At 31.9% G+C, this 26,764-nt stretch overlaps 2 protein-coding genes and 1 long non-coding RNA gene across 5 annotated transcripts; all 3 read right to left on the bottom strand.

Moving 5' to 3' along the window:
• Positions 1–3,631: 3,631 nt before the first annotated feature.
• Positions 3,632–4,868, bottom strand: LOC107903199 (uncharacterized). Its single transcript, XR_001685725.2, has 4 exons — positions 4,710–4,868; positions 4,550–4,642; positions 4,371–4,472; positions 3,632–4,214 (listed from the first exon to the last, which is right to left on the bottom strand). It is a non-coding gene; the product is annotated as an uncharacterized lncRNA (long non-coding RNA).
• A 532-nt stretch (positions 4,869–5,400) lies between these two features.
• On the bottom strand, positions 5,401–17,476 carry LOC107904444 (G-type lectin S-receptor-like serine/threonine-protein kinase At2g19130). Of its 3 annotated transcripts, XR_005926504.1 has the most exons (4): positions 17,355–17,476; positions 16,107–17,274; positions 10,580–11,466; positions 5,401–5,460 (listed from the first exon to the last, which is right to left on the bottom strand). XR_005926504.1 is itself a non-coding variant. In XM_041112243.1 (3 exons), the coding sequence occupies exons 1-3, from the start codon at positions 17,383–17,385 to the stop codon at positions 11,445–11,447; spliced, it is 1,221 nt and encodes a 406-aa protein (XP_040968177.1). In that variant the 5' UTR covers positions 17,386–17,476; the 3' UTR covers positions 10,301–11,444. The 3 variants fall into 3 exon arrangements, 1 of the variants encoding a protein (XP_040968177.1); XM_041112243.1 differs by lacking the exon at positions 5,401–5,460 and having other exon boundaries at positions 10,301–11,466; XR_001686232.2 differs by lacking the exons at positions 5,401–5,460; positions 16,107–17,274; positions 17,355–17,476 and adding an exon at positions 12,472–12,648 and having other exon boundaries at positions 10,301–11,466.
• A 1,491-nt stretch (positions 17,477–18,967) lies between these two features.
• LOC107904445 (G-type lectin S-receptor-like serine/threonine-protein kinase At5g24080) lies at positions 18,968–20,794 on the bottom strand. The gene is made up of 2 exons (XM_016830833.2): positions 20,367–20,794; positions 18,968–20,280 (listed from the first exon to the last, which is right to left on the bottom strand). The coding sequence occupies exons 1-2, from the start codon at positions 20,395–20,397 to the stop codon at positions 19,061–19,063; spliced, it is 1,251 nt and encodes a 416-aa protein (XP_016686322.2). The 5' UTR covers positions 20,398–20,794; the 3' UTR covers positions 18,968–19,060.
• Positions 20,795–26,764: the final 5,970 nt, after the last annotated feature.

Genomic DNA, 26,764 nt, shown 5'->3' with positions numbered 1-26,764 from the left:
TAAATAAACAAGATTGGTAAGTTTAGTTTCTGTTATACGAACTTACTAAGCATATAATGCTTACTCCTTTTATTTCTCCCATGTTTTATAGTGCTCGGAAGCTCGTGAAGGTTGGAAGATCGTTGGAGCATCGTCACACTATCGTCTAGCATTTTAGGTATATTTAGTGAAATCATTTTGGTAGAATGGTGTGTATAGGGAAACTTGGCCAATAGTGGCTTGAAATGTTATTTTGTAACCTAGCCATTAGAATGGCTAGTGATGGTTCATTTTAGGTATGATTTAGTAAGCTATTATGATATATATATATATCCATATGTGTTATGCTAAGTTCATGTGATCAAATGTTGTTAATGCCTAAGTCAAGTTAAGGTGAGTTTGTAACCATGTATGCATGAAATGGTATGCCTTGATGAATGATGAATTTGTTCAATTGGAATACTTGAAATGGCTGGAATTGGTTGAGTGTTTTATGTGCAGGTTTTTGGGTGAATTTGGGTGAGAAATGAAGCTAGGAAATGGCTTCATTTTATCCACACGGGCAGACACATGGACGTGTGTCTAATCCGTGTGTGACACATGGCCTGGTAACACGAGCATGTAGATAGGCTGTGTGTCCCCTACAACCTAATTTTGAGAAACAGAATGCTCAGAATTGAGCACATGGGCAGAGACACGGGCGTGTGTCTCAGCCGTTTGTGCCACAGGGCCTAGAACACGGGCATGTGTCTTGGCCGTGTGAAACTTGTACCTAATTCGAATTAAATTAATTAACCGCATGGCCTAGCAGAGGGTTGTGTGACTTGGCCGTGTGATCTCAATTTGTTCATGAATTACAAGTTAGAGAGTTACACGGGGTCAGGACATGGGCGTGTGTGACTACACGGCCTACCTACACGAGCGTGTGAACCCTATTTAGTGGAATTTTTTTTAAAGTTCTCGGGTTAGTCTCGAACCACTTCCAATGCATGTTTTGGGCCTCGTAGGCTCGTATTTTGGACTTTATGATTAAATACAAATGGTTTTAATTTGAATGCAAATTTATAACCTGAAATTGCTTGATTGTTTGTGATGTAAGTCTGGTAATGCCTCAAAACCCTGTTCCGACGATAGATGCGGAATAGAGGTGTTACAGCTTCTAACATTTTCCACAAGGCAGATGAGGTTTTCTCCATCAATACCTCCTATAATACCCTATTCGTGAGGCACAACTGGATTTCAGATAAGGTCTTTTCATCAAGCTCTACCTATTTTGTCTTATCTAGATTCTCATGCTTTTTCTTGATAACGACCTTTTTCAGGTTGGTCTGAACTAGAATTGTTATCATTTGAACGTGCCACAGATTGAAATTTGTGACACTATTGAACTTCTCAATGTCAAACCTTGTTGTTGCCATATCTGAACGGGCTAATCTACGAAAATTAAACTAGCTTTGATACCACTTGTTGTTGATCGACCCGATTAAGCAACAAATAATTAAAAAATAGCGGAAGAAATTGAGAAATTGAACATACAAATTTAATGTGGAAAAACCCCTCCAAAGAGGATAAAAAACCGTGGGCAAAGATAATTTTATTATAATGGCAAAAGAACAAAGAGAACAAAAGATAGAGATAAAAACTAAATCCAAAACCCGGAAACAAAGAATCCTCAAAATTTAAACACAAAATTCTCCAAAAGTATTATAAATTCTAATATTTAACGGATGTATTTTCTAATGTTCTAAAAGAGTCTATTTATAGGCTAAATTCTTAGGTAAAAAATAATAAAATAATCTAGACTAATCAGAGTTCGACTGAAACAAATAAACAAAGTTTAACTGGGAGATCATCTCTCAAATTTGATTGAAATATGAAGCATACTTAACATAAATTAAAAAAACTTTAAAAAATAGGATGGAGTACACATGGATTGCCATGTAGGCTGCCATGTTTAAAGATTAATTGTTTTAGCCAGTATTTTCATTAACAAAAAAATAATTCAACTCTTTCTAAAAGGTTAATAGTCAAATTCGACTTGTTTTAAAAGGTTGATAGTCAAATTAGTTTAAAAATAAATAGGGACAAATTGAAAAAAATGTAAATATTGAGAGTTAAATTTATCATTATGCCTTTTTTACTTTTAAAAAAATGTTTACATTTTTTTTGTCAATTTGGTTCTTATTTTTTATTTTAAATTTAGCCTTCAACCTTTTAAAAAGAGTCAACTTTGATCATTAGCCTTTAAAAAAAAGTCTAATTATTTTTTAACGAAAATTGTCACGCTCCGATTTTATTGTTATTTTGCACGTTTGTTAACAAAATGAGTTATTGGTTTGATGGTAAAATGTTAGTGTAATTACCCTTGAAACCCAAGTTTGAATCCCTTCCCACGTTTGTTAACCCTAGTTGTTGTCGCCCATGCTGTAACTCTAGGTATATATTGTATTTTATTTGCTATTCAACTTTTTTTTTCATTCTTTCTTTCACATTGTCGTCCCTCCCCTAAAAACTTATTTTTTCTCTCTTTTGATTTTCTTCCTCTTGTGTCGCCCTCCTCTCCTCTTGTGTCGTTATAGACTGACTCTTGCCGCCCGTCTTCTTTCTCTTCATATTTTCTTTTCTTCTTTATCTGTTGCTGCCGTACCTTTGCTCTTTGCTCTCATCTATTTTCTTCTTCTTTATTTCTTTTTGGCTTCTACCGAATTGTCATTTTGGGCTACTTATATCTCCACTGATTCTTCCATTTTGGATCATACAAGTGTAAGTTTTTTTGAATATCTGTCTTTTTTTTCGGTTGCACAATAGAGTGTAGGAATCATTCTTTTTTTGATGTGTATTCGGATCTCACAAACTGTTCTAGTTGATCCTAACATATGCTTATTTTATGTGTTTATTTTAATGAAGGTTCAGATCCAAATCGCTCGGATATTCAGTGACATCAGAAGTTATTCATAACTCCATCTTAAGTCATAATAGTGTAAGTAGAGATCCTGGAAATCAGATCTAAATGGTCACTATTTCTTCCTATTATGGTCAAACTTGTAAGGGTGTTAAAGGCTGATTTTTTTTACTGTGTTATGTTTATGTTGTGTATAAATCTAATTGAGATCTAATCAGATTTGAGTCTTAAGAGCTGCAAATTTAAGTTAGGTGCTTCAGGTTGCGTTATTTAGGTGTGGGTCTTAACTTTATGTGTTTGGTGTTTGATGTAAGCATGGGTGCTATTGCTGAGTGTCCGTCGAGTGGTGTATGTCACTACAAGAAAACATACTTTTAGCGGCATTTTTTTAGCCTTTAGCGGCGCTTTTAAGCTTTGCAAAAACTATTAGCGGCGTTCTCCCAAGCGCTGCAAAAAATGCCGCTATAGGAGACGCCACCAAATTTTGCAGCGTTTATCTGAAAAAAAGTCACAAAAGATCAAGACTTTTAGCAGCGTTTGTGATAAAAGCACCGCTAAAAGTCATGGCTATTGGCGGCGTTTGTTGGGGAAGCGTTGCTAATTTTGGCAGATTTGAAATGTGCATTTTTCACCAATATTCAACCCTTCCTGCATTAAATCCAACCAAAAACAGCAAATATAACATGAAATCCAATCAAAAATAGCAAATATAGCATAAAAAATATAATCCAAAACATTAAATCTAAATGATACTTCAAATTCAACGAGAGATCTATGATATAATTAATAAATTAAGTAATATTCTTACAAAATGTTAAATGTGACAATGTTAAAAACATTCTTACAAGGAGAAAACTAATGTCTAAGATGGCGGCTTTTGCGACTGTTGAAACATCTGCATCATTCGCTGAAGTTGCAGCTGAAGCTCATCATACTTTTTGCTCTGCTCTGCCTCCCTCGTTACTGCCGCTGCCTCCCTCGCTGCTACCGCTGCCTCCCTCTCTGCTGCCTCCACTCTAAGTTGTTGCTGGAGTTCTTCATATTTTCTTTGAACCTCAGCAATTTGCTCAACCGTGTTCGCTTGCATCTGAGCTATCTAGTCTTTTAACCTTTGAACTTCAGCTTGAGCTTGACTCCCAGAAGGCATGTATTGTTGGGAGCCGGATCCAAAATATTGGGTCGGGGTAACACCAGATCCTTGAAATCGAACCCGACCGTACCTTTCAGGACCTAAAACTTCATTGATAATTCTATTATCAATATTTTCAAGATTAACAGAACTATCAGTTGAAGCCATCGCTTCATACTCCAACTTCTTTTCCTTTAGTTTCTCCTAAAAATCAATTAAAGAGTTAGAAACAAAATATATAATAAAAAGGAATGGAACATAAACTTAACATTATTTAAAACTAGTAATGACGAATTAAACCATAATTAATTAAACATTAAAAATATTTATAATAAATCAAATTTTATTGAGTAAATATACCATAATTTCTCCAGTTTCGGATGTCATAGGAGATCCATCTTTCTTCTTATGCGTAATCTCAAAAAGCTGAAGGCGTACAACTTTTTGACCAGGCGAGATCTCCTACAATAAAATAGTAAAAATATTATTTAATAGTAGAAAGTCATTAATATTTGAAAGAATTAATAAATTTATAATACCTCGGCCTCAGCTACAGAAGTAAAACTTCTCGACCCTGCCGTGTGCGTGAATTTTTATTTTTGTCTGCTACTTGTTCCAACTTGCTCACGGTCCTACATAATGAAATTATTATACATATATAGTAAACACTATATATAAGAGTTTGGAAATACGTAATACCTCACATTTCTTTGAATTTCAGAATCTAACCGCATCTTCCCATTGGTACCTCAGCATTCCCAGCGGGGCATTTCTCAATTTTTTCTCGAGGCTTATGTCTTTCTTAAAATATAGTTTTTTCAAACTACTTTTATGGTCTCTCCATTTTTTACCCAATGCCTTCTTGATATAGTCATCGGAGACCTCTAAAGTAAATCTCTCCTAAAAAAACACAAGTTTAGAATGTAAATATAAATGAAACTTAAACCAAAGTACTATAAATTACATTCACGTTTTGTTACCTTAATATTATCCAGAGCTTGATTTTTGTTGCTATCAGGCATGTGATGCCATGATTCGTAGTTGATGGGCAACATATTGGCATTTCGTGATATAATGCCTAAATAGCCTGCTAAAAGTCGAGCTTCAAATCCAACAGGCTGACCATAACTGTTTCTACTTACTTTGACACCCTCGACAGGATTTAAGTCGTATAAATCTTTAAGCAGCGTACGTCCTCGACCATTGCTCGTCCCACCACTTTCAGCTGAAAAACGATATATTATTATATTAAAATTGACAAATAAATCAATAATAAAATTCAACACATGTAAAATGAACTTAACATTACTTTGAAATTCTGCAGGCTCGTCAAGTGTCTCCGGCACATTTGAAGATCCAATAACTGTCTGCTGTTCACTATTTGCTTCTTCTGAATTTGGAGTATTCTGGACAATACTTAAATCTCGTAATCTTCTTCTACGCATTTTTCCTGCAATACACATAAAATAGTTGAAATTTTAGTAACAAATTACAACAATAATAGTACATATAAAATAGTTAAATAATATAATATTACCAAGATTAAAATTATAATATTACATATAATTAAAAAATTGTAAAATCTTACTACATCATTATTCGTAAATATCTTCATCCACATCATGTCGAACCCATTGATGTTGTGTACTAGTACTAGGGATATTTTCATCTAAGTTTTGTTCTGGAAAAGGTAATGTTTCTGATCTTTCGACGATGTCATTTCTACTTCCATTACCAACGTCAAACAAGTCTCTAGGGGTGTTTCGGAGTACAACATACCAACCCTCACCAGTTGGATCTTTTGAATAAAAAACTTGTTTCACTTGAGAAGAAAATACATATGGCCCGTCCATCAATTGTTGTCTAGTGTGAATCAATCGAGAGAAATTAACCATTGTAAAACCAAATTGAAATTTATAATTTCGCGAGCAGTATTAACATCAGCCCAATACATCGAAATAAGACAACTTTCCATCTGCCATAATAATCCAATTTAATAATGTCGGTAAGAAGTCCGTAATACTCCACATTACCCTCAACCGGATTACTGTCCCTAGCACTAACATAACTTGTAATTGAAGAATTAACAACAATTCCATAATTTTGAGTTCTCCTCATTCTCTCGCGATATTTTGTATGAAATCTGTATCCATTGATGAGGAAGGCACTATATTTTTTTATTACTCTGTTTGGACCTTGGGAAAGCCATTTAATTTCGTCATTGACGTTCCTCCCACTTCAAACCTATTGAATCGAAAGTAAATTGAGTAATTATAAATGTATTATGTAAAAACATTCTTATTTGATTAACTAAATTTCGCGATTATATGTAACTTATTAACTTCAGTTACATACCGTTTGGCTTAACCATTCATGAAAAGATTCTGTGAATAACTTATTAATCTCTCATTGTTGTAATCTTCGAGAGCGTGGACGAGATCTCAAAATTTGTTTGTACTCACTATGTTAAAAACAAGTTTAATTGGTTAGAAGATAAACAAATGAAAACGACGAATATGTGAGGAAATTTTATAACTTACTTGCGTATCGGTTCAACTGAATCGTGGTGAAAAAGTACATATCGATGTGCTTGTATCCACGATATATCATCTAATTTTGCAATTTCAACTTTGCCGATTGGTTCTCCATAACTTTAGAATAAATAAGTTTCGGCCAAGTTATGATCATTGAGCCCAGCATTTCTATTTGGTCTATTCAATCGTGTTTCAACATCTTCTAAATATCTAGAACAGAAGGTCATACACTCCTCTACCAAGTAGCCTTCAGCAATTGATCCTTCTGGATAACGCTTATTGCGACAATAAGATTTCAATTTGCTTAGGAACCTAAAAATGATATACAATATTTATCAAAAGTTGTAACTAAATGTATAGAGGCGAATGAATAAATACTTGACAAATAAATTAGCACCTTTTTATAGGATACATCCATCGATAAAAAACCAGTCCACCAAGTATTGCTTCGTGAGGGAGATGGATTACCAAGTGCACCATAATAGTAAAGAAGGAAGGTGGAAAGATATTCTCCAAATTGCATAAAGTCAAAGTGGCTCGATCCTGTACTTTCTCAAGTTCTTCAACATCCAAAACTTTGTCACAAATAGCTTTCGTTATATTGGATAGTTCAATTATACAGGACGTCACATTTTTTGACATGCAACACCGTAAAGCAACTGGGAGTAAATCTTGCATCAAGATGTGGTAATCATGTGATTTTAATGAATATAATCTTCGATCTTTAAGACTCACACATCGAGATATATTTGACGCATACGCATCTAGGACCTTTATATCCTTCAACACCATGCAAAACACCTATTTCTCTTTCTTTGACATTGAAAAAATAGAAGGCGACAACCGATATTTCCCATTCGGAAGTACTTGAGGATAAGATCACGCCGAATTCTCATGTCAACTAAATCAAGTCGACTCTGAAGATTGTCTTTTGATTTTCCATCGACATTCAAAATTGTCCCAATTATGTTCTTGCAGACATTCTTCTCAATATGCATGACATCAAGATTGTGGCGTAAAATGTTATGCTCCCAATAAGGTAACTAAAAAAAATACTCCTTTTTTTCCACAAGTCCGCCTCATTAGGATCATCCTCTTCGTCAGATTCATCATTAGATTCCTCCCTCAATCTTCTCTTTGTTTCCGTGTTAGGTGGTTGATTCATCTTCCCGTAACTAAAATTGATATCTTTTAACATAAATAAGATTTCAGATCCAACAGTCTGCTCAGGAGCTCCTTTGTACTCTTCAGTACTGTCAAATAGAGTCATCTGATGAAATCTAAATTTATGATTTCCATCTAACCACCGACGATGGCCCATGTAAGAAAACTTCTTCCCATTGTATAACCACTTCGAACAAGTTTGCGCAGCACAACAAGGACAAGCATAGTGTCCTTTAGTACTCCAACCCGATAAATTAGCATAAGCTGGGAAATCATTAATTGTCCACAACAAAGCTACACGTAAATTAAAGTTCTCCTTTCTCAATACATCATAAGTCTCAACACCTGACCATAACTGTTTTAACTCTTCAATAAGTGGCTGCAAATAGATGTCAATATCATTTTCGGGACCTTTCTATCCAGGGATAATCATTGATAAAATAAACGAAGATTGCTTCATACAAATCCATGGAGGCAAATTGTAAGGAACAAACACTACAGGCCAAGTACTGTATGAAGTACTCATGATTTTAAATGGATTAAAATTGTTAGTTGCTAGCCTAAGCTTAACATTCCGAGAATTGTTTGCAAAGCTTGGAAATTTACTGTCAAATGATTTCCAAGCTAAAAAATCCGCAGGATGTTTTAATAATCCATCATCGGTCTGTTGATCATTATGCCACCTCATAGATTCGGTTGTCTTTGACGACATGAAAAGCCTTTGAAGCTTTGGTATCAGGGGAAAATATCGCAAAACCTTGACTGGCTTCTTTCTTAACTGTGCCCCACCTTCATCCGCATTCACATCTTCTGTATTAATATTCATCCAACGAGACTTACCACAAACATGACAAGACTGTTGGTTTTTTTGATCACCCCAGTACAACATGCAGTCATTTGGGCAACTATGAATTTTATCGTACCCAAGGTCTAAATCTTTTATTAGTCTTTTCATATTTTGACAAGTCTGGGGGATTTTTACAAACGGAAACCTCTCTCTTAGAAACTCTAGCAGCATTGTAAAAGAGTTTCCGGTCCACCCTCCCAAACATTTTAAGTGAAATAGACGAATACAGAAGGAAAATTTTGAATATTTTGATCCCTCATAAAGTTCTTCGTTCATTTCGTTAAGTAAATTGTAGAACTTCGCTGCTTCTTCATTTGGCTCCTCATCAGGTGCACTTGTTCCCGTTTCGCCAAAAAAAATTCCACCAATATTAAAATCGTCGGATGCAATAAAGTCAGGTGGAAACGATTGCTCACCATGACTGTGCATATTAAATGCATCCCGCAACATACCTTCCATGTCATCCTGTCTAACATACTCATGGTAAGCAGTATCAGGATAAGCCGGATTAATCGTTGAAGAAGTTCCACTAGATGTACACTCTCCATGGAAAATCCATTTTTTATACCCCCGAATAAAGCCATCAACAATTAGATGTTCATATACAATTTCATGATAATGCCAATTGATATTGCCACACTTCTTACACGGGTAAAGAATCATATTCTCTTGGCTTGCATTTTGAAATGCAAAATTTAGAAAAGTTTGTACTCCATTTCGATAGGCGTTGCTTACCCTTGACAATTTCATCCAACTTCTATCCATTTCGTAGTTCTTGAAATCTAAAGTTTACAATAAATTACATGGGTAAGTTGTTTATTTATAAGTATAATTAAGTTATGTAAGTAAAGATATGATATATATTTATGTATTATGTAAGTTATCTAAATTATGTAAGTTGTTTATCTTATGTAAATTATGTAAGATATGATATATATTTATGTTGATGGGATTGTGATTGTGTTGATGGGAAAACACAAGGGAAGTGAAGATTTGGTTATTAGATTAAAAATAAAATAAAAGTAGACAATATTTTTCGTGATTAAAATAAAATAAAATAACATATTCGAAATAAAACTTTAAATACAATTTAATTTAATTAGGTAATTTAAAAAATAAAATAAAAGTAGACAAAATATTTTTAGTGATTAAATTAAATCAAATAAAATATTTAAAATAAAACTTTAAATACAATTTAATTTAATTAGGTAATTTAAAAATAAAATAAAAGTAGACAAAATATTTTCCGTGATTAAATTAAAATCAAATAAAATATTTAAAATAAAACTTTAAAAACAATTTAATTTAATTATGTAATTTTAAAATAAAATAGAAGTAGAGAAAATATTTTCCGTGATTAAATTAAAATCAAATAAAATATTTAAAATAAAACTTTAAATACAATTTAATTTAATTAGGTAATTTAAAAATAAAATAAAAGTAGACAAAATATTTTTCTTGATTAAAATAAAATAAAATAACATATTAAAAATAAAACTTTAAATACAATTTAATTTAATTAGGTAATTTAAAAATTAAATAAAATATTTAAAATAAGGTTAGAGAAAAAGTCGGCCATTATTGTTATTTTAATAGAAACATAAGCTACGGAATTAAATCAAGATAAGGTCTGTACAATGTCATCTCAATCATCTAATGTATAATCATTAATTTCTAATTTTTTAATTAAAATTTTTTTAATCCAAATCCCACTACAATTTATGAATTTGGTTCTATTTTAGTCAACATTATATTTACTTAGCGTATGGCTGCTATATTGTCTTTGATTTCTGAAGGACCAAAATAATTTAATAAAAAAACATGGCAAATTGGATGCCAGATTATAATAGAAAACATAAGGAGTAAACTAGATGACAAATGTAAAGTAAGTAAAATGATCCAAAATTTTTTACAAAAAGAAAACCAACAATTAAATCTATACAAAATCGAAGCCCCAAAAGATTAATTTTTCTAAAATCATCATCATAAAATATTATTGATTAGAATTTTGAACTAAAACATACCTTAATAATTTCAACAACTTGGAAATTTGCAGTCCACTTGCCTCAGTTAGCACAAACAGGGTCTTCCCACTTGGGCTCGATTTTATGTTTGAAACAATGGAAATCCACTTCCACAACCAATTTGCTTGGATGATGTATGTTATTGTAAAGATTGTAATCAGAAAAGTTCAAAAGTTTAATCCATAGCTAACATTCACTTGAGAAACAAATAGAAACTAACAAAATAAATGATTATAAACAGCAATAGTTAACTTCATTGTAGTGAGTAGACTAAATTACAAAAAAAAAAAAAATTGGAGTTCCAAACACAAAATTAACTATAGATTATTCAAGGATTTGGTACTACAAATTCATTATGAAGCCCTATTTTGAATAAACCATATCAATTCATTAATTGATCAATAGCTCCACCAAGATAATAGAATAGATTAATGTATATTGTGTCGACAACTTACCCTAATTAATAATTATCACACACTTAATCATACAAGACCTGCATATAGATATTGAATTCACATTTGGATAGTGAATTTAGCATATTTGCAGAAGCAATTAAATACGATAAAACATAAGTAACCAACCCTCTTTTGGATAGCATTTACACTCCAATTAAACAAGCATTAACATTCGGTAATCATAAGAAACATGTCCTTCTTTGGACAGCTTCAACCTTCCAATTAACCATGCATTGCAACAACTTTAATTTCAAAAAAAATAAAATCAGCCAACATTTATTCACTGACTTTTTAGAAAAAAGAACTCACAGTATGGCAGATAACAGAAAAGCGGATGGCAGAAAATGGAGTAGCAGCAGTGGGTTGCCGATGGAGATGTAGCAGAGGGCTACCAACAGCGATGCAGAGGGCTACTGAAGGCGATGCAGAGGGCTGCCAAAATTTACTTGTAATTAGCGGAAAAAATTGAAAAAGCAGCCATTAAAATTTATTATTCGAATTTTCTAAATATAAAAATATACAATTTTAAAGATTCATATAAATAATATAACTTTATAATATATAAAGTATATATAAATTATAATAATCATAAAATTAATTATTTTTAATTAAACTTAATTTAAAGTTATTTATCATCCACGAAAACAATTGGAGTGATCAATGAATCGAAATTTTTTTAAAGTAATCGCGAAATAGCATTAAATTTTTATAAAGTGATAAATGTTGGCATCTTTGTCCCAAGTAAAATTAAAAGATGAATTGAAACTATTCACTCCCCCACTATCAGAAGCTAATCGGCCAGTTCTGAAAAATAAAAAACATATGACAACCCAATAAAAAGCTTATTTTTGAAATGATTTACAAAGATTCTTGAAATTGTTTCTATTTATCAGCTAAGTAGAGGTTTAATACCAACTTTTTTAATTTAGCAATTCAATTTCATGACATAATAACATTACAATTCTGAATTCAAACACCATACAGACTTTGGAAGTTTGTGAAGAGGTTTAATATTAAGGCGCCTTTAATTCGTTAATGTGAACTAAAAGGCTTCTATTAGCTTTAACAATACGTTTACTCCCCTCTAAGAGCCAGCCCAGTTTTTCTTCGACTTTCCATTTTTAATAATCTCACATAAACACACGCATTTCAATTCAGTTCAGATTCCAAACTATGGTGGCCGTATCATTATCCGGCGGATCAAAGCTTTGGGTTTTAATCAAAAGGTTCATACTGGTTTTTTTTATTTGGTTTTTAGACCTCATATTTTCTTTTCTACATTTTTCAAACTTCTTGTTTTCGTGAACAGAATATATAAAGTCATTTGGTTTGCATCTTCTTTCCATAAGCAATTCTAAGACTAACAAAATAAAATGCAATCTAAATCATAAAATGAAATCAAACTTAATAACTTCGTAGCTTTTAAGAGTAAAATACCTCTACAAACCAAATTTCTAGCGGCGGCGGAGGAGAGAAGATGCATCGGAGGAGAGAAGAGGCGAAGAGTTTCCTTCTAAATCTGAGAAGAGAAGATTGGATGTTGGGAAACTAGGGTAAAAAATTTGGGGGAGAAGAAGTTGGGGGAAATTGGGGGGAAATCGGGGAAATCCACTTTGGCAGAGAGTAAAGCAAATTTGGGCCTCACAAAAACGACGCCGTTTAAGTTAAAAAATAGTAAAACTTTGCGGTGCTTTCAGCAAGCGCCACTAATACAAGTTTTCTGCAGCGTTTTAGAAAACCGCCACTAATAAAAAGAATAAAAAACGACAGACGTTTTCTGACAATCCCCTAAAAGATATTTGTGGCGTTTCCTTCAAAAACGCCGATAATTCCAACTATTTGCAGCGTTTGAAATAAAGTGCCACTAATAACAAGACACAAAACGACGTCGTCTGTTGTCTCTTGACAGATACTTGTGGCGTTTTATAGGATTCACTACTAAAAAAAGATGAAAACGACGACGTTTCAATTGACAGAACTTTGTGGCGTTTTTGGAAAACGCCGGTAATTCATACCTTTTGTGGCGTTTTTACTAAAAGCGCCACTAATAACAAAGTTTCAAACGACGGCGTTTTACTGTCCATGGATATTTATGGCGTTTTTCTATAAAACGCCGGTAATTTTTAATATCATTTAGTCTTTATATTTTTATAATATTATTAATTAATCAAAATACTTATATTATTTACACTAATTAATCAAAACTCTAAACCTTAAACCATTAAACTATATCCCTATAACCTTAAACTCTAAACTATATCCCTTAAACCCTAAACTATATCCCCTAACCATAAACCGCAAAACAATACCCCTAAGCCTTAACCACAAAATGTATAAATTAATCATAACCCTAAACTATATCTCCTGATCCTTAAACCATAAAATAATAACACTAATTAATCATTACTCTAAACCTTAAACCATTAAACTATATCCCCTACTAAAGTACCCTAAACTATATCCCCTAAATCCTAAACCACAAAATAATAACCCCTAAGCCTTAACCCCTAAACCATTAACCCATAACCCATAAACCCCTAACCACTAGCCCATAACCCTTAAACCACAACCCTTAAACCATAAGCCATAAACATAATCCCTAAACCCATAATCCATAAACCTTTAAATAGTAAATCTTAAACCTTTAACCCTAAATTATACACCTTAAACCATAAAATAGGCAAATAATATAGTGTTTTAGTTTTTTTTTAAAATTGAGTTTTAAGCGGTCTAATTTCAATATTATTTGGGTCTAGTCGAGATTGATTTAAATAAAATTTGCCCTTCTAATATAATTACCAAAATAATTTTATATCTAATATTAGTTTAAAATATATTATGATAAAATTCATATCATTATTTTCTCTAGCATAATGTTATAATTATAAAATGATTAATGATATCGTTAAAAATATAATAAAATTTTAAAAATATTTGTTGTATTTTGATTAAAATATAAAAAAAAATTAAAATACATCATAACGTACTTATAAGTTATTTGTTCTATTTTGATAAAAAAATATATATTAAAAATTTAAAATTTTGACATAATTGCGGCATTTATAACCCAAAATGCCACTAACACGCATATATAAAAACGCTAACATTTTTGGTCAATCTTAAACATATTTGCAGCATTTTAGAGGAAAACGCCGCTAAAGAGAGATATATTGCGGCATTTTTCAATAAACGCCGCTAATGCCAGTATAGCTCAACTACAAAACGACGTCGTCTTTCTCATCACTTTTGCGGCGTTTTCGACTAAGCGCCACTACTACTCGACATATAGTGGCGTTTTCCTGAAAGCGCCGCTAATTCCACGTAAGCTTAATCTAAACGACGTCGTTCACCTTAATATTTTAGCGGCGCTTTTCTAAAAACACTGTTAATGCTCGATCTTTTGCGGCGTTTTTGCCTAAGCGCCGCTAATTCCGTGGAAACTCAATGTAAACGACGCCGTTCTGCTGAATCTTTTAGCGGCGCTTTCTTTAAAACATCGCTAATGCTCGATCTATTGCGACGTTTTAGGGAAGCGCCGCTAATGCTCAACCTTTAGTGGTGTTTTCTATTCAAACGCCGCTAAAAACGCCGCTAAAAACTGTTTTGCTGTAGTGTGTGTTATTTTGGTGATGGCCGAATGGTCTTATACCACCCATGAGGTTGTCCAAACATGGTAAGTGGTAAGGTGGGTTGGCTGAATGCAATAAGTACCCTAATTGGCATTAGTCGAATGATCAAGGGCTTAAAACGTGATTAATCAAATGTGTAAGTACTATAGAGGTTAAGTCGATTGTATATGATTGTTGAAATTGGTTGATTTGTACTGTTACTACTTGACTTGTAACATGCAGATTGTTACTATTTATCGACTACATGTTAAGCATGCCTAGTGCACTATTTATTGCTTGCATGAAAAGACATACTACCCATTGATATTGTATTATTGAAGGCATGAAAACCATGCCGCCGATACTGATAAATTGAATGCATGTTAAGCATGTCACTGTTATTGAAATTGATACTGATAAGCATGATTTGCTACACTATTGATATGACATGTTGCATTGCATGGAGACTGAGATTGATTGGTGACGAAGGAGTTTCGTGGAGTACTGGCAATTTATCCACAAAATATTGGCGATCTAACTACAAATTGTTATTAATGGTTTGTCCACATTGAGATATGACTCTTACTATTTTGGTGTTCGGATGATGAGTTTTGGGGAACTCATAGTGTGTAGCATATGGATGGGTAAGAATTATGCACTGTTTTCTTATGAGCATGCCTATGCATACATACATATATATATATTGTATATTTATGATGCCATGTGCTATTGTGATCTCAGAAATGTTGTTGGTTTTATGTTTTATTGTAACTTGTTTGTTTTTATGTATATACATTGTTTATTCTATTTAAGGCTCACACTAAGCATTTAAAGCTCACACCCATAGTTTTACTCCTTATAGATAATTCTCGAGATTAGAATTGGACACGGTATTCGAGGGAACTAATTTCAGACAATTTTTTATAAAATAAAGTACTTTTAAACTAAATTTTATTATTGATTTTGGGATTGTAATGGTTATTTTGGATTGTGGCATGTGGCATGAGTTTGTCTTTAATTGGGATTTGCATGTATACAATTTTGTTAAAAGTCGAACAATCCTAAAAATTGGCTTGATATTGCTTGAGACACAGTATTTCATAAAAAAAATTAAAGGCTTCACTTTTTAAATGGACGTTTCTTGGTAACTATCCTAAGTTTTTTTTTTTTAAATCTGACAAATTAATACTTAAGAAACTGAACGATTTTACTGGGTTATTCCGGTGACCAATGTAACCTTAAAAATTTGGCCATAACGTGTGGACGGGGTTAAGGAGGTTACAAAAATACCGACTAAAACGTTAAATTTTTAAACATGGGAGCCTACATGCAATCTCCGTATACTTAATGCTAATTTTTGTAATTTTTTTATAATTTCTTTTAATTTTGAAAAAAAAATGAATATTGTTATAAATTTTAAATTATTTGTGCTTAAATTAAAAAACCAATTCAGAGTTAACAAACCTAAGTAGAAGTGCAAACCACTTGGACTGATCTGTTACCACCGAAGAAGAAGGCTCTGAATCGTCCGTCCATGTTGAACTCGAAACACCTGCAGCAACAATGGTGGAATTGTGATCCAGCAAATGCTCGAACGGATTTGAAGGTTGAGGAATTTCGGCTGCTCCATCTAACATTTTAACCACCATGCTCATCAATGGCCTCCGTTCAGGTCTGTACTGAACGCACCATAAAGCCGTCTTCACCATTTTCTCCACAGTCTCTCTACTTCCCTCATCGATCTCGCATGTGCCCATTAACTCTCCGATGTCGCCATTCTTCTCAATGTTCATCCACACCCATCTCGGGAACCACTCTTGGCTCTTCGGGACTTCGACGTTAAGGTTCCTTCGCCGGCCGATTATCTCAAATAATAGCATCCCAAAGCTATAAACATCACACTTATAGGTTATTGAAAATGGCATCCAAAGCTCCGGTGCCGCATATCCTGGAGTTCCTCGACCTCCGGTCATGGGTATATGAGTGTTTTCCCTGTTGATGAGCTTGGCCAAACCAAAATCAGCAACTTTGGGGCAGAATTTTGAATCTAAGAGAATGTTTCCAGGCTTTATGTCGTAGTGAATGATTCGTTGTTGACATTCTTCATGTAAGTAAGCAATCCCTTTCACTGTTCCCACTGCAATTTCATGGAGTTTCTCGAATCCTAATTTCTTTTCTTGGGTAAACAAAAACCTGTCAAGTGAACCATATGGGAGGTATTCATAAACTAAGGCCCTCAGGTTCTTGTCAAAGCAGAAACCATAGAGTCGAACTAGGTTAAAATGATGAACTCTGCCGATTGTGCCCATTTCCGCCATGAATTGTTGCTCGATTCTTTTATCCGAAGTTCCATGGAGAACCTTGACAGCTACCATGGTTTCATCGTTGAAAACACCCTTGTATACAGCTCCAAAACCCCCTGAACCCAACAAAGTGGAGAAATTATCGGTGGCGACCTTTAGCTGGAGAGAGGTGAATCGGATTGGTTTCTCCTTTTCCATGTCGTTGAAGAATTGATCCATGGTTGTTAGTTCCAGAGGCTGGGGAATATGAACACTTTTCTTAATATGCTGACATCTTCTGCGTATAGCGATAGCGAAAAAAATACCATTAATCGCGACAACGACGATTGCTGCAAATGGTTACGAGTGAACTTGTGATCAGTTTGTTTCGACATATGGAGGAAGAAGAAGAAATTCATTTAAAGATTACCTATAGCTGTAATTTCTGAACTTGATGTCATTGATGATGATGATGAATAGAGATTAATTGGAAGTAACAAGAGAAGATGATGAAATGAACAATATATTAGATGTCTACCATTCGAAAGTGGAATTTTTTGCGATGGAGCAATGGGTCAATGAATTAATCAAGTCCTTAACATATAACATAAATGTAAATAAAAATATATTTATCGTTATTCAACTGACTTGATGTTAAATTAGCTTGTAACTCCTAGATGTTTAATATATAATATAAATTTATTTATGGATGAAATAAAATATATATATATAGCATTAAAATATTAAAAATAATTGAAAAAAATCTTTTGTTTAATGTTAAATTAAGATTTCATTGATTCAAATTGTACGAATTCAAATCTTATTACATACAAATTTATTATTTAATTTTTAAAAATTAAGTATTATCAAATAATATAATTTAATTTAATTTAATTAAGTATATTAATAATTTAATCATCCTAATAAAATAATATTTATTATCTTTATTTTAATTAATAAAATAATATTTATTATTTTTTAAATTTTTAATAATTTTAAAACTGAATAATATTTAACACTAACTTAATTAAATTGTTAAGATATAGCATATATAAATAGATAATGGGATTTTACAAGTTACAACTAATTTCTGACTTGATTGATAAGTGGGTAATGAACTCCACACGGAATTGACTACCATGTTAAAGTCTGGATTTACTAATTGGCTGCACTTGTTGACTGTGATGCCTTGAACGGCTTGCAATTAAATTTGTACTTAAACTTTTATCTTTATGCAATTTTAGTCCCGCTATAGGTCTTTCTCTTTCTTCAAAATAATTAAATTCAAATAAAGTTTACAATTTTATTAAATTAATGGTGATTTGAACTCATCAATTTCAAATTTTAATCTAAAATCAATGTAATTATCAATAAAATAAATTTATTAAAAATTATAAAGTTTAAGTTTAAAATTTGAAAGTGCCCTTGAATTTTAAGAAAAAATATTAATTGAGCTTTTTTTAAAAATAACTCAAAGTTCTCAAATGTTAAAATTTTCATAAATTAAATCCATTAAATTAATAGTTTCCATCATCAATCGTTATTATGCTGATATAGTAACAATCGCTAAATTAGACATTATGATGTTGAAATGGACAGAAGAATGCCTAAGTTTATATTAATATGGACAGCAATTTATTTATATTCATCCTGAGCACAATTTTTAAATTTATAAAAAAATATAAATAGTTGAAATAAAAATTATTTTTTTTGTCTGAAAGGAAAATTGATGTCATTGGCAGGCCTATGATAATAACATTCAGCATTTGTTAATTAGGAGCTTCTATCTCCTTCCGAATAAGATATTTGCACACTTCTTTTTTTTTTTTTAGCCAAACAAGTTTGGTTATTTGATCCTTATTTTTTTAAAATCTAAATTTAATCTTTAAATTTTTAAAAAGAGTCGATTTTGACCATAACTTTTTAAAAATAGTCTAATTAATTTTTTTAATAAAAATCTGACTAAAACATTAAAATTTTAAACATGATAATTTGTATGGTAATCCATATACTAATTTTTTGAATTTTTATAATTTCTCTTAATTTTGAAAAAAAATTAATATTGTTATAAATTTTAAATTATTTATTACATGTACAACATGCTTAAATTAAAAAAGCAATCCAGGCTTAACAAACCTAAGTAGAAGTGCAAACCACTTCAATCTCACAATTTTCCATATTCGTAGTTGGAGATTCAACTACCAACTTGGACCGATCTGTTACCACCGAAGAAGAAGACTCTGAATCGTCCGTCCATGTTGAACTCGAAACACCTGCAGCAACAATGGTGGAATTGTGATCCGGCAAATGCTCGAACGGATTTGAAGGTTGAGGAATTTCGGCTGCTCCATCTAACATTTTAACCACCATGCTCATCAATGGCCTTCGTTCAGCTCTATACTGAACACACCATAAAGCCGTCTTCACCTTTCTCTCCACGGTCTCTCTATTTCCTTCTTCGATCTCGCAGGCTTCCATTAACTCTCCAATATCACCATTGCTCTCAATGTTCTTCCACACCCATCTCGGGAACCACTCTTGGCTCTCCGGAAGTTGGACGTTAAGGTTCCTCCGCCGGCCTATGATCTCAAACAATAGCATCCCAAAGCTATAAACATCACACTTGTGGGTTATTGGATATGGCATCCAAAGTTCCGGTGCTGCATACCCTGGAGTTCCTCGACCTCCTGTCATGCTCATATGAGTGTTTTCCCTGTTGCATAGCTTGGCCAAACCAAAATCAGCTACTTTGGGACAAAATTTTGAATCTAATAGAATGTTTTCAGGCTTTATGTCATAGTGAATGATTCGTTGTTGACATTCTTCATGCAAGTAACCAATTCCTTTCGCAGTTCCTACAGCAATTTCATGGAGTTTCTCGAATCCTAATTTCTTTTCTTGGGTAAATAAAAACCTGTCAAGTGAACCATTTGGCAGGTATTCGTAAACTAATGCCCTCAGGTTCTTGTCAAAGCAGAAGCCATAAAGTCGAACCAAGTTAAAATGATGAACTCTGCCTATTGTGCCCACTTCCGCCATGAATTGTTGCTCGATTCTTTTATCCGAGGTTCCATGGAGAACCTTGACAGCTACCATGGTTTCATTGCTGAGAACACCCTTGTATACAGCTCCGAAACCCCCTGAACCCAACAAAGTGGAGAAATTATCGGTGGCGATCCTTAGCTGGAGAGAGGTGAATCGGATTGGTTTCTCCTTTTCTATGTCGTTGAGGAATTGATTCATGGTTGCTGTTAGTTTCGGAAAGTGGAGAAGGGGAAGACGAACAATTTTCTTTTGATACCATCTAATACAACTGAGAAGGAACATTAAGACAAGAATCATGATGACCGCGATTACTGCAGATGGTTACAAGTGAATTTATGATCAGTTTGTTTCGACATATGGAAGAGGAAGAAGAAGAAGAAATTAATTAAAAGATTACCTATAGCTGTAATTCCTGAACTCGATGCCATTGATGATGATGAATAGAGATCGGAGATGGAACGAGAGAAGATGATGAAACGAACAATATCTTAGATGTCTAGCATTCGAAAGTAGAATTTTCCATGATGGAGTAATGGGTGAATGAAATGAAATTTCGACCAAGGAGATAAGATCAATTTTTCCATGCCTAAGATTGTTGACCAATTAATGCAGGCATTTAGAGCTGTGTTCGCCACGTAGACTGGACATAGATATAGCGATTTGCTTAATAAAATTTATATGTATATGATATTTAAAAATAGGAAATAATTCATATTAAGATGTTAAAAATTAATGTATTTAGGTATTAATAAAATTTCGTCACATTTTTAAATTTTAAAGACATAAAACGAATGTTTGCTTTTTAAAAGGGGTAAGTGAATTCTTAGGAGATATTTTGTGCCATATTCTTGGATTTAGTAGTGTGTAATCTTGGGAGCTATTTGGGAGTACCTTTGTTTCATGATAGAGTAACCAATAGCTCTTTGTGTTTTGTGGTGGATAAAGTTCAGAGTAAATTGCAGAGATGGGATGCAAGGTAGTTGTCTTTAGCTGATAGGGCCACCCTGGCGCAATTGGTCTTACTAGCTATTCCTAGCTATTTCATGCAATCAATGCTGATTCCTAAGGGTCTTTGTGAGAAAATCGAATGTATGGTGCGCCAGTTTGTTTGAGGGTCATCGAGTAATGGTAGGAAAGCGGCTTTGGTCAGTTAAGAAGGATGTATGTCAGCCTCGGGAGCATGACGATCTTGGTTTTTGAAAGTTACAAGACCATAACACTTTCTTCATTATGAAGTTGGGTTTTAGAATTGTGGCTAATTCTAAAGCTTTCTGGGCATAGGTGCTTCAAGCAAAGTACGGGGTAGTTGTTGGAATTCCAGAAACTCTGTCCCGCATTAGAGGCTCTTTTTTGTGGAGAGCCCTTACTAAGGTTTTGCCACTTATTCGGGAGAATTTGCTTTGACTAGTGAGGGATAAGGGAAATATCAGGTGTTGGTGTGATCCATAGGTTCCGAATGTATGCCTCTTGTTAATCTGATTCCCGGACATACTAGTCTTGATTTGGACTACTTGCTTATTGATATGGTTGCTGATGATGGTAATTGGAACCTTGATTTGTTTCGGCTGTGGTTGCCTAAGAGAATCATTCAAAAGATTATTGGGACACCCCTACATCACGCAACAGCAAGAGTTGACAGGATTATCTAGGGAGGAATGAGGAATTGGTTCCTTCTCTGTTAAAAGTGCCCATGGGAAAATTTGGGAATATTCCTGGAAATAGAATAAAGATGTCTAGAAGATCCCTTAGAAGTTCAAAATCCCCCAAAGGGTTAGATTTTTTGTTTGGCTAGTGCTCAAGCAGAGATTACTCACCAACACATAAAGAGTCTGTAGGAGCTTGTGTCATAGTTCGACGTATTGAGTTTGTGGTCATATTTCAGAAGATGTGTTGCATGCCATAAGGGATTGCACTGCAGCAGAGAAAATTTAGAACTTTTTAATCCCTACTGATAGACTTTGCAGGTTTTACCCTGGCAATCTACAAGAATGGCTCATTTCAAATTTGCAGAACCATTATGAAATTTGCTTTGGGGAGGTTGATTGGAAGTGTCTTTTTGGAATTATCATTTGGCGTATTCAGAAGAACTCCAATCTTTTCATCTTTCAGGGTGTGACTTGGAGCAATAATGATACTATTAAAGTCTCGTATTGTTGGGTCAAACAATTTTTGATGTCTGATAATAGGCCAATGGGTATGTTTTGGGCTTCGATCTTTTGCTCTAATTCATTTAGGAATGGGATATACTTAAATACGGATGGATCTGTTAAGCTTGAGGATGGTTTTGCAGTAGCAGGAGAAGTTGTGAGAAACTGAAATGGGGACTGGATCTGTGGCTTTAATAGGTTATTGGGTAGTTGTTCAGTGCTTGAGGCTAAATTGTGGGGCATATTGAATGGATTAAACATATTAATTGATTGAGGTTTTGACAATGTGTTGATCCAGACGGACAGTTTTAAGGTGGTTATGACCATTTATGATAGTCTTATAGGAGAGTTCAATTTGGCTTTGATTGGGAGGATTCTTCAGCTATTGTTTGAGATTCTTCATTGGAATATTTGTCACATACCTAGAGAAGAGAACCATAAAGCTGATAGGTTGACCAAGTTGGCTCACTTGGGAAGTCAAGGACTGCGTGTTTTTGAAATATCCCTATTTAGGGATTTAGGCTTGTTAACGTAGGTTGTGTCTTGTAATTTATTCTCCATCACAAAAAAAAATACATAATATTATTTTTATTTTTATTTTTATTATGCACTCGAACATATTCAATATACTCTCCGACTGTAATTAAATTGTTTTAAAACATAAATAGTTACAATAAAAAACTTCCATAAGTAATTTATATGATTTTGAAATAAGGTTTTTTTTTACAAATTTTTAGTCTCGTAGTTTGTTGCATTATCATTTATAAAATTTTGATATTATTAAAAAAGTTTCCCAATCAACAATTTCATTCATAATAAAAACTAGGATACAATCATATTATTAAAAAAAGTCAAATTTCATTTTTCCAATTGTAAATTCAATCATCATTAATCTCAAATAAGCTTTGTGAAAAAACTTTTTAAATCTACTATTTATAATTTTAGATTGCAAAAGTGAATTGTCTTTTATTATATATTATTAGAAAGTAATACTTTTATTGCTTTGAATCTAACAAGAATTATGTAAATTTTAAAGTTTCTATGTTACTTGATTTTTTTTTGTATTTTTTTATGTCCGTTTTATGGTTTATATAAAGGGTTTGTGGATGCTCTTCCCAATAATGTCATCTCTAAGGCTTGAGCCTTGTTCTTTTTTGGAAGTACAATGTGGCTTGCTACTATTTGATTTTTTTATTTTAATTACTTAAGTTTTTAAATAATTTAATTAGAATTGGATAGTGGATTAAATATGGATGGGTGTATAATAATAATTTCATGTCTTTAAAATTTGGTGATATGCCAAAATTTTATTGGTGTCTAAAAATAATAGTTTTTAGAATCATCCTAATATAAGTTATTCCCCTTAAAAATAATATATAATAAATAATAAAACATAGGATATGAAACTAATTAATGATAACACATGAAATATATATGATATTAAAATAAAATAGATTAAATTATGAGTAAAGTAGAATTTAAACACGTAAATACATTGGATTAAGACTATTACATGCACTACAATTGTTTATCCTTAATACCATCAATCTTTAGTTGATATCAAATCAACTTGTAATACTAACTCAATAGATAACTTCATCGATACTAAATTGTGGTACACCCACAATGTGCTTGGAAAACAAAAATATGTAAAAATATATATATATATATATTTATAAAAAATATATAATTAACAAATTAGGCTTTGATTGAAATGGTGAAGAATAAATCAACGAAAACAATAAAGACTTGAGTTCAGATCCTATTTTTGTGAAAGATATAAGAAAACAAAAACACCCTTAAAGTAATATAATTTATTTTGTAAAATAAAGATATTTTTGCTATTAATCAATTGAGATGATGCCCAATTGATTCGTATGCCAACTCAATCAAATACTCAATATATAATATAGATATACAATTTATGGAGCTAATAAAAAATGCATTATAGCATTAAAATGAAAAGAGTAATTGAAATATATATATATTTTGTTTCATGATAAAATCAAGATTGTATTAATTCAAATGGCATGGTTCAAAACATGCAAATTTTTTATTTATTTAAAAAAATTAAAATAAAGTATTATCGAATAATATATTTTATTTTAATTATAGAAATATTTTTATAATTTTCTTAATTGAGTTAATGTTAATTTATGTCTAAATGATACGTGACATTAACTCAATAAAAAAAATTAAATAACACATCTTGATTTTCGTAGGTTGTTTTAAGTTTTAACTTATTCAAATTGATATGTAATATTTTTTTGGCTGTTTTTTTACCTAAATACTATTAAAAATTAAATTATTTTCTTAAATAAAATTTTGACTTATTATTATTATGCTTTTACCCAGTCCAGATCATTTACATTTCATTATTAATAAAATATTTAAATGTTATTTTCTTTTGAGGATTATGAAATAAATTATTAAAAATTGAGATTTACATGTAAGAAAAGTCTCAACCAATATTGATAAAATGTGTTCTACGATACATAAAATTTGATTTTATGTAATTTCATATATAAATTTTTTATTTGATTTAATTTTTATAAACTATTAATACTATTATCGACATAATATTATTTTAAGTGTACATTGCATACATAAATAATTATATTTATTTAATATAAAAATAAATAAATAAATTTATTTATTTAAGTGTGTACAGTTAGATTAAAATCAAAGTCTCATACATATATTTATATCACAATCTAAATTGCATGCAATAATTCCACCAAAAATTCATGTATTAAATTACAATTTTAATTAAAATTTGATGTGTAAATTTTTGTTTTTGTTTTTTTTTGGGGGGGGGGACATAGATATGTAGAGATGTATCTTATTATAAATACATACATTAACAATCAAGTCCGCCCTTAAAATGCAAAAGCAGACTGACTTATTTCATCCAATTTTAATAGGTGAGAGTTGAGAATTGGCCATTCCAAATTATAAATTGGAAAGCCCACTTAGTGTATGCCTTTGATTTGGGCTTACTAATCCATTTTTCCATATTTTCTTCCTCCTCCTCAATTTTTTTTAAGAAAAAAAACATTCTTCCTACCTCAACTAAAAATTAGGACTGACTATTGGATAGGATCGAGTAAAAGAATTTTGAGTCAGTCAAGTTGACGAATCTTATTTTAGTAACCAAACTCAATTTAGTTTTTTTTAATTGAATCGAATCAAGTCAAAAAAATTTCAAGTCGAGTTGAGTTAACAAATCCTATTATTTATACTTAATGTTGTATTTAAATGAATCGATTATTTAACTAGTAGACGAAGTATAAGATTATTTAGCTACATAAACCAATATAATGTTTTTGTCTTTTAACTTAATGAGTAAACATTTATCAAAATGACGTAGTTTTGTCTTTTAATTTAATGGTTTTGAATTTTAACTTTAGAAAAGGTAAAATATTTATCAAAATGACGTAGTTTTACTTTTTTCTTATTCGAATTTTCAAATAACTCGAATTGTGAAATTCATATTCGAGTTAAACCAAAAAACTTAATTTTTTTATACAAGTTGATCTGAATAACTTGATTAACTCAAATAACTAGAACTATTTAATTCAAAATTTAAAATTTTTATCAAATTTTTCGAATAAAATTGAAATTTGCTTACCTCCAGAGGTGTGCATGGGCCGGACCGGACCCATAAAAAATTTTGGCCTGTTTTCAAGGCCCAAGCCCAGCCCGACCCGGTCCGAAATATGGGCTTAGAAATTTGTCCAAGCCCGACCCGAGAAAAAAATGGTAGATAGAGCCCGGCCCGGCCATATTAAATTTTTTTCTTTTTTATTAAATAAAAAACTTTAAAATATAATAAATCAGATACATTTAAAAACATAAAAATAAATATTAAAACAAAAAACAAATAAAAAATGAGAATAAAATAATTTTTAAAATAATATATAAATTAAAAATATAATAAAAAGTAATTATATTAAAATTGAAAAATTGAAACAAATTAGAACTAAATTAAGAACCAAATTATATTAATAACAAAAGTTTTACAATATCAAAATACCATTAAAAACAACAAAAAGAGTAAAGTAAAAGAACTAAAGTTACTTAAAATTAAAAATAAAAAAATTTTAAAAATAATTTAATATTAAAATCGGGCCTGGCCGGGTCAGGCTCGGGCCAAAAAAATCTTACCCAGGGCCCAACCCGTTTTTTAAACGGACCTCATTTTTTGTCCAAGTCTATTTTTCGGACCTATATTTTTACTCAAACCCTCTTATTTTTCGGGCGGGCCTTCGGGCCAAGCCGGGCCGCCTGGCCATGCACACCTCTACTTACCCTAATGATTGAAAAACTGTGTATTTTATTATCAAATTGGATTTATCCTCATCCTGTTTTTGACAAGAAGACTTGGAAAAAGGCATTGCCGTGCATGTTTTGAATTAACATAAGACAAATAATATGCGCTTTATCTGTAATCAATTAATTATTTTGTGATTCCAGTTTATCATTAAGTGTTTGGTGCGTTTGTATTCTTAATAAAATTTAAATTTAAATTTTAAACTAATATTATTGAAAAAAATAATTACAGACATAGAAAACTATAAAAAAAAACCTATGATTTTAATTTTAACAGGTTAGTGTCATGTTTTACATGGATATATACAGACCCTCC

The sequence above is a fragment of the Gossypium hirsutum genome, chromosome A05 (assembly GCF_007990345.1).
Source record: "Gossypium hirsutum isolate 1008001.06 chromosome A05, Gossypium_hirsutum_v2.1, whole genome shotgun sequence".
Taxonomy (NCBI): Eukaryota; Viridiplantae; Streptophyta; class Magnoliopsida; order Malvales; family Malvaceae; genus Gossypium; species Gossypium hirsutum.
The sequence above is the reverse complement of the archived record's forward strand: the minus strand, read 5'-3'. Positions and strand labels throughout refer to the sequence as shown.

What these genes read in the sequence shown, in the direction of transcription:
- LOC107904444 (XM_041112243.1), bottom strand. Translation starts at nt 17,385, where the DNA reads ATGACATCAAGTTCAGAAATTACAGCTATAG. An exon ending in TTCAGAAATTACAGCTATAG is followed by an intron (nt 17,275 to 17,354) that starts GTAATCTTTAAA and finishes AACCATTTGCAG; the next exon opens with CAATCGTCGTTGTCGCGATT. An exon ending in TGGTTTGCACTTCTACTTAG is followed by an intron (nt 11,467 to 16,106) that starts GTTTGTTAACTC and finishes AAATTTTGGCAG; the next exon opens with CCCTCTGCATCGCCTTCAGT.
- LOC107904445 (XM_016830833.2), bottom strand. Translation starts at nt 20,397, where the DNA reads ATGGCATCGAGTTCAGGAATTACAGCTATAG. An exon ending in TTCAGGAATTACAGCTATAG is followed by an intron (nt 20,281 to 20,366) that starts GTAATCTTTTAA and finishes AACCATCTGCAG; the next exon opens with TAATCGCGGTCATCATGATT.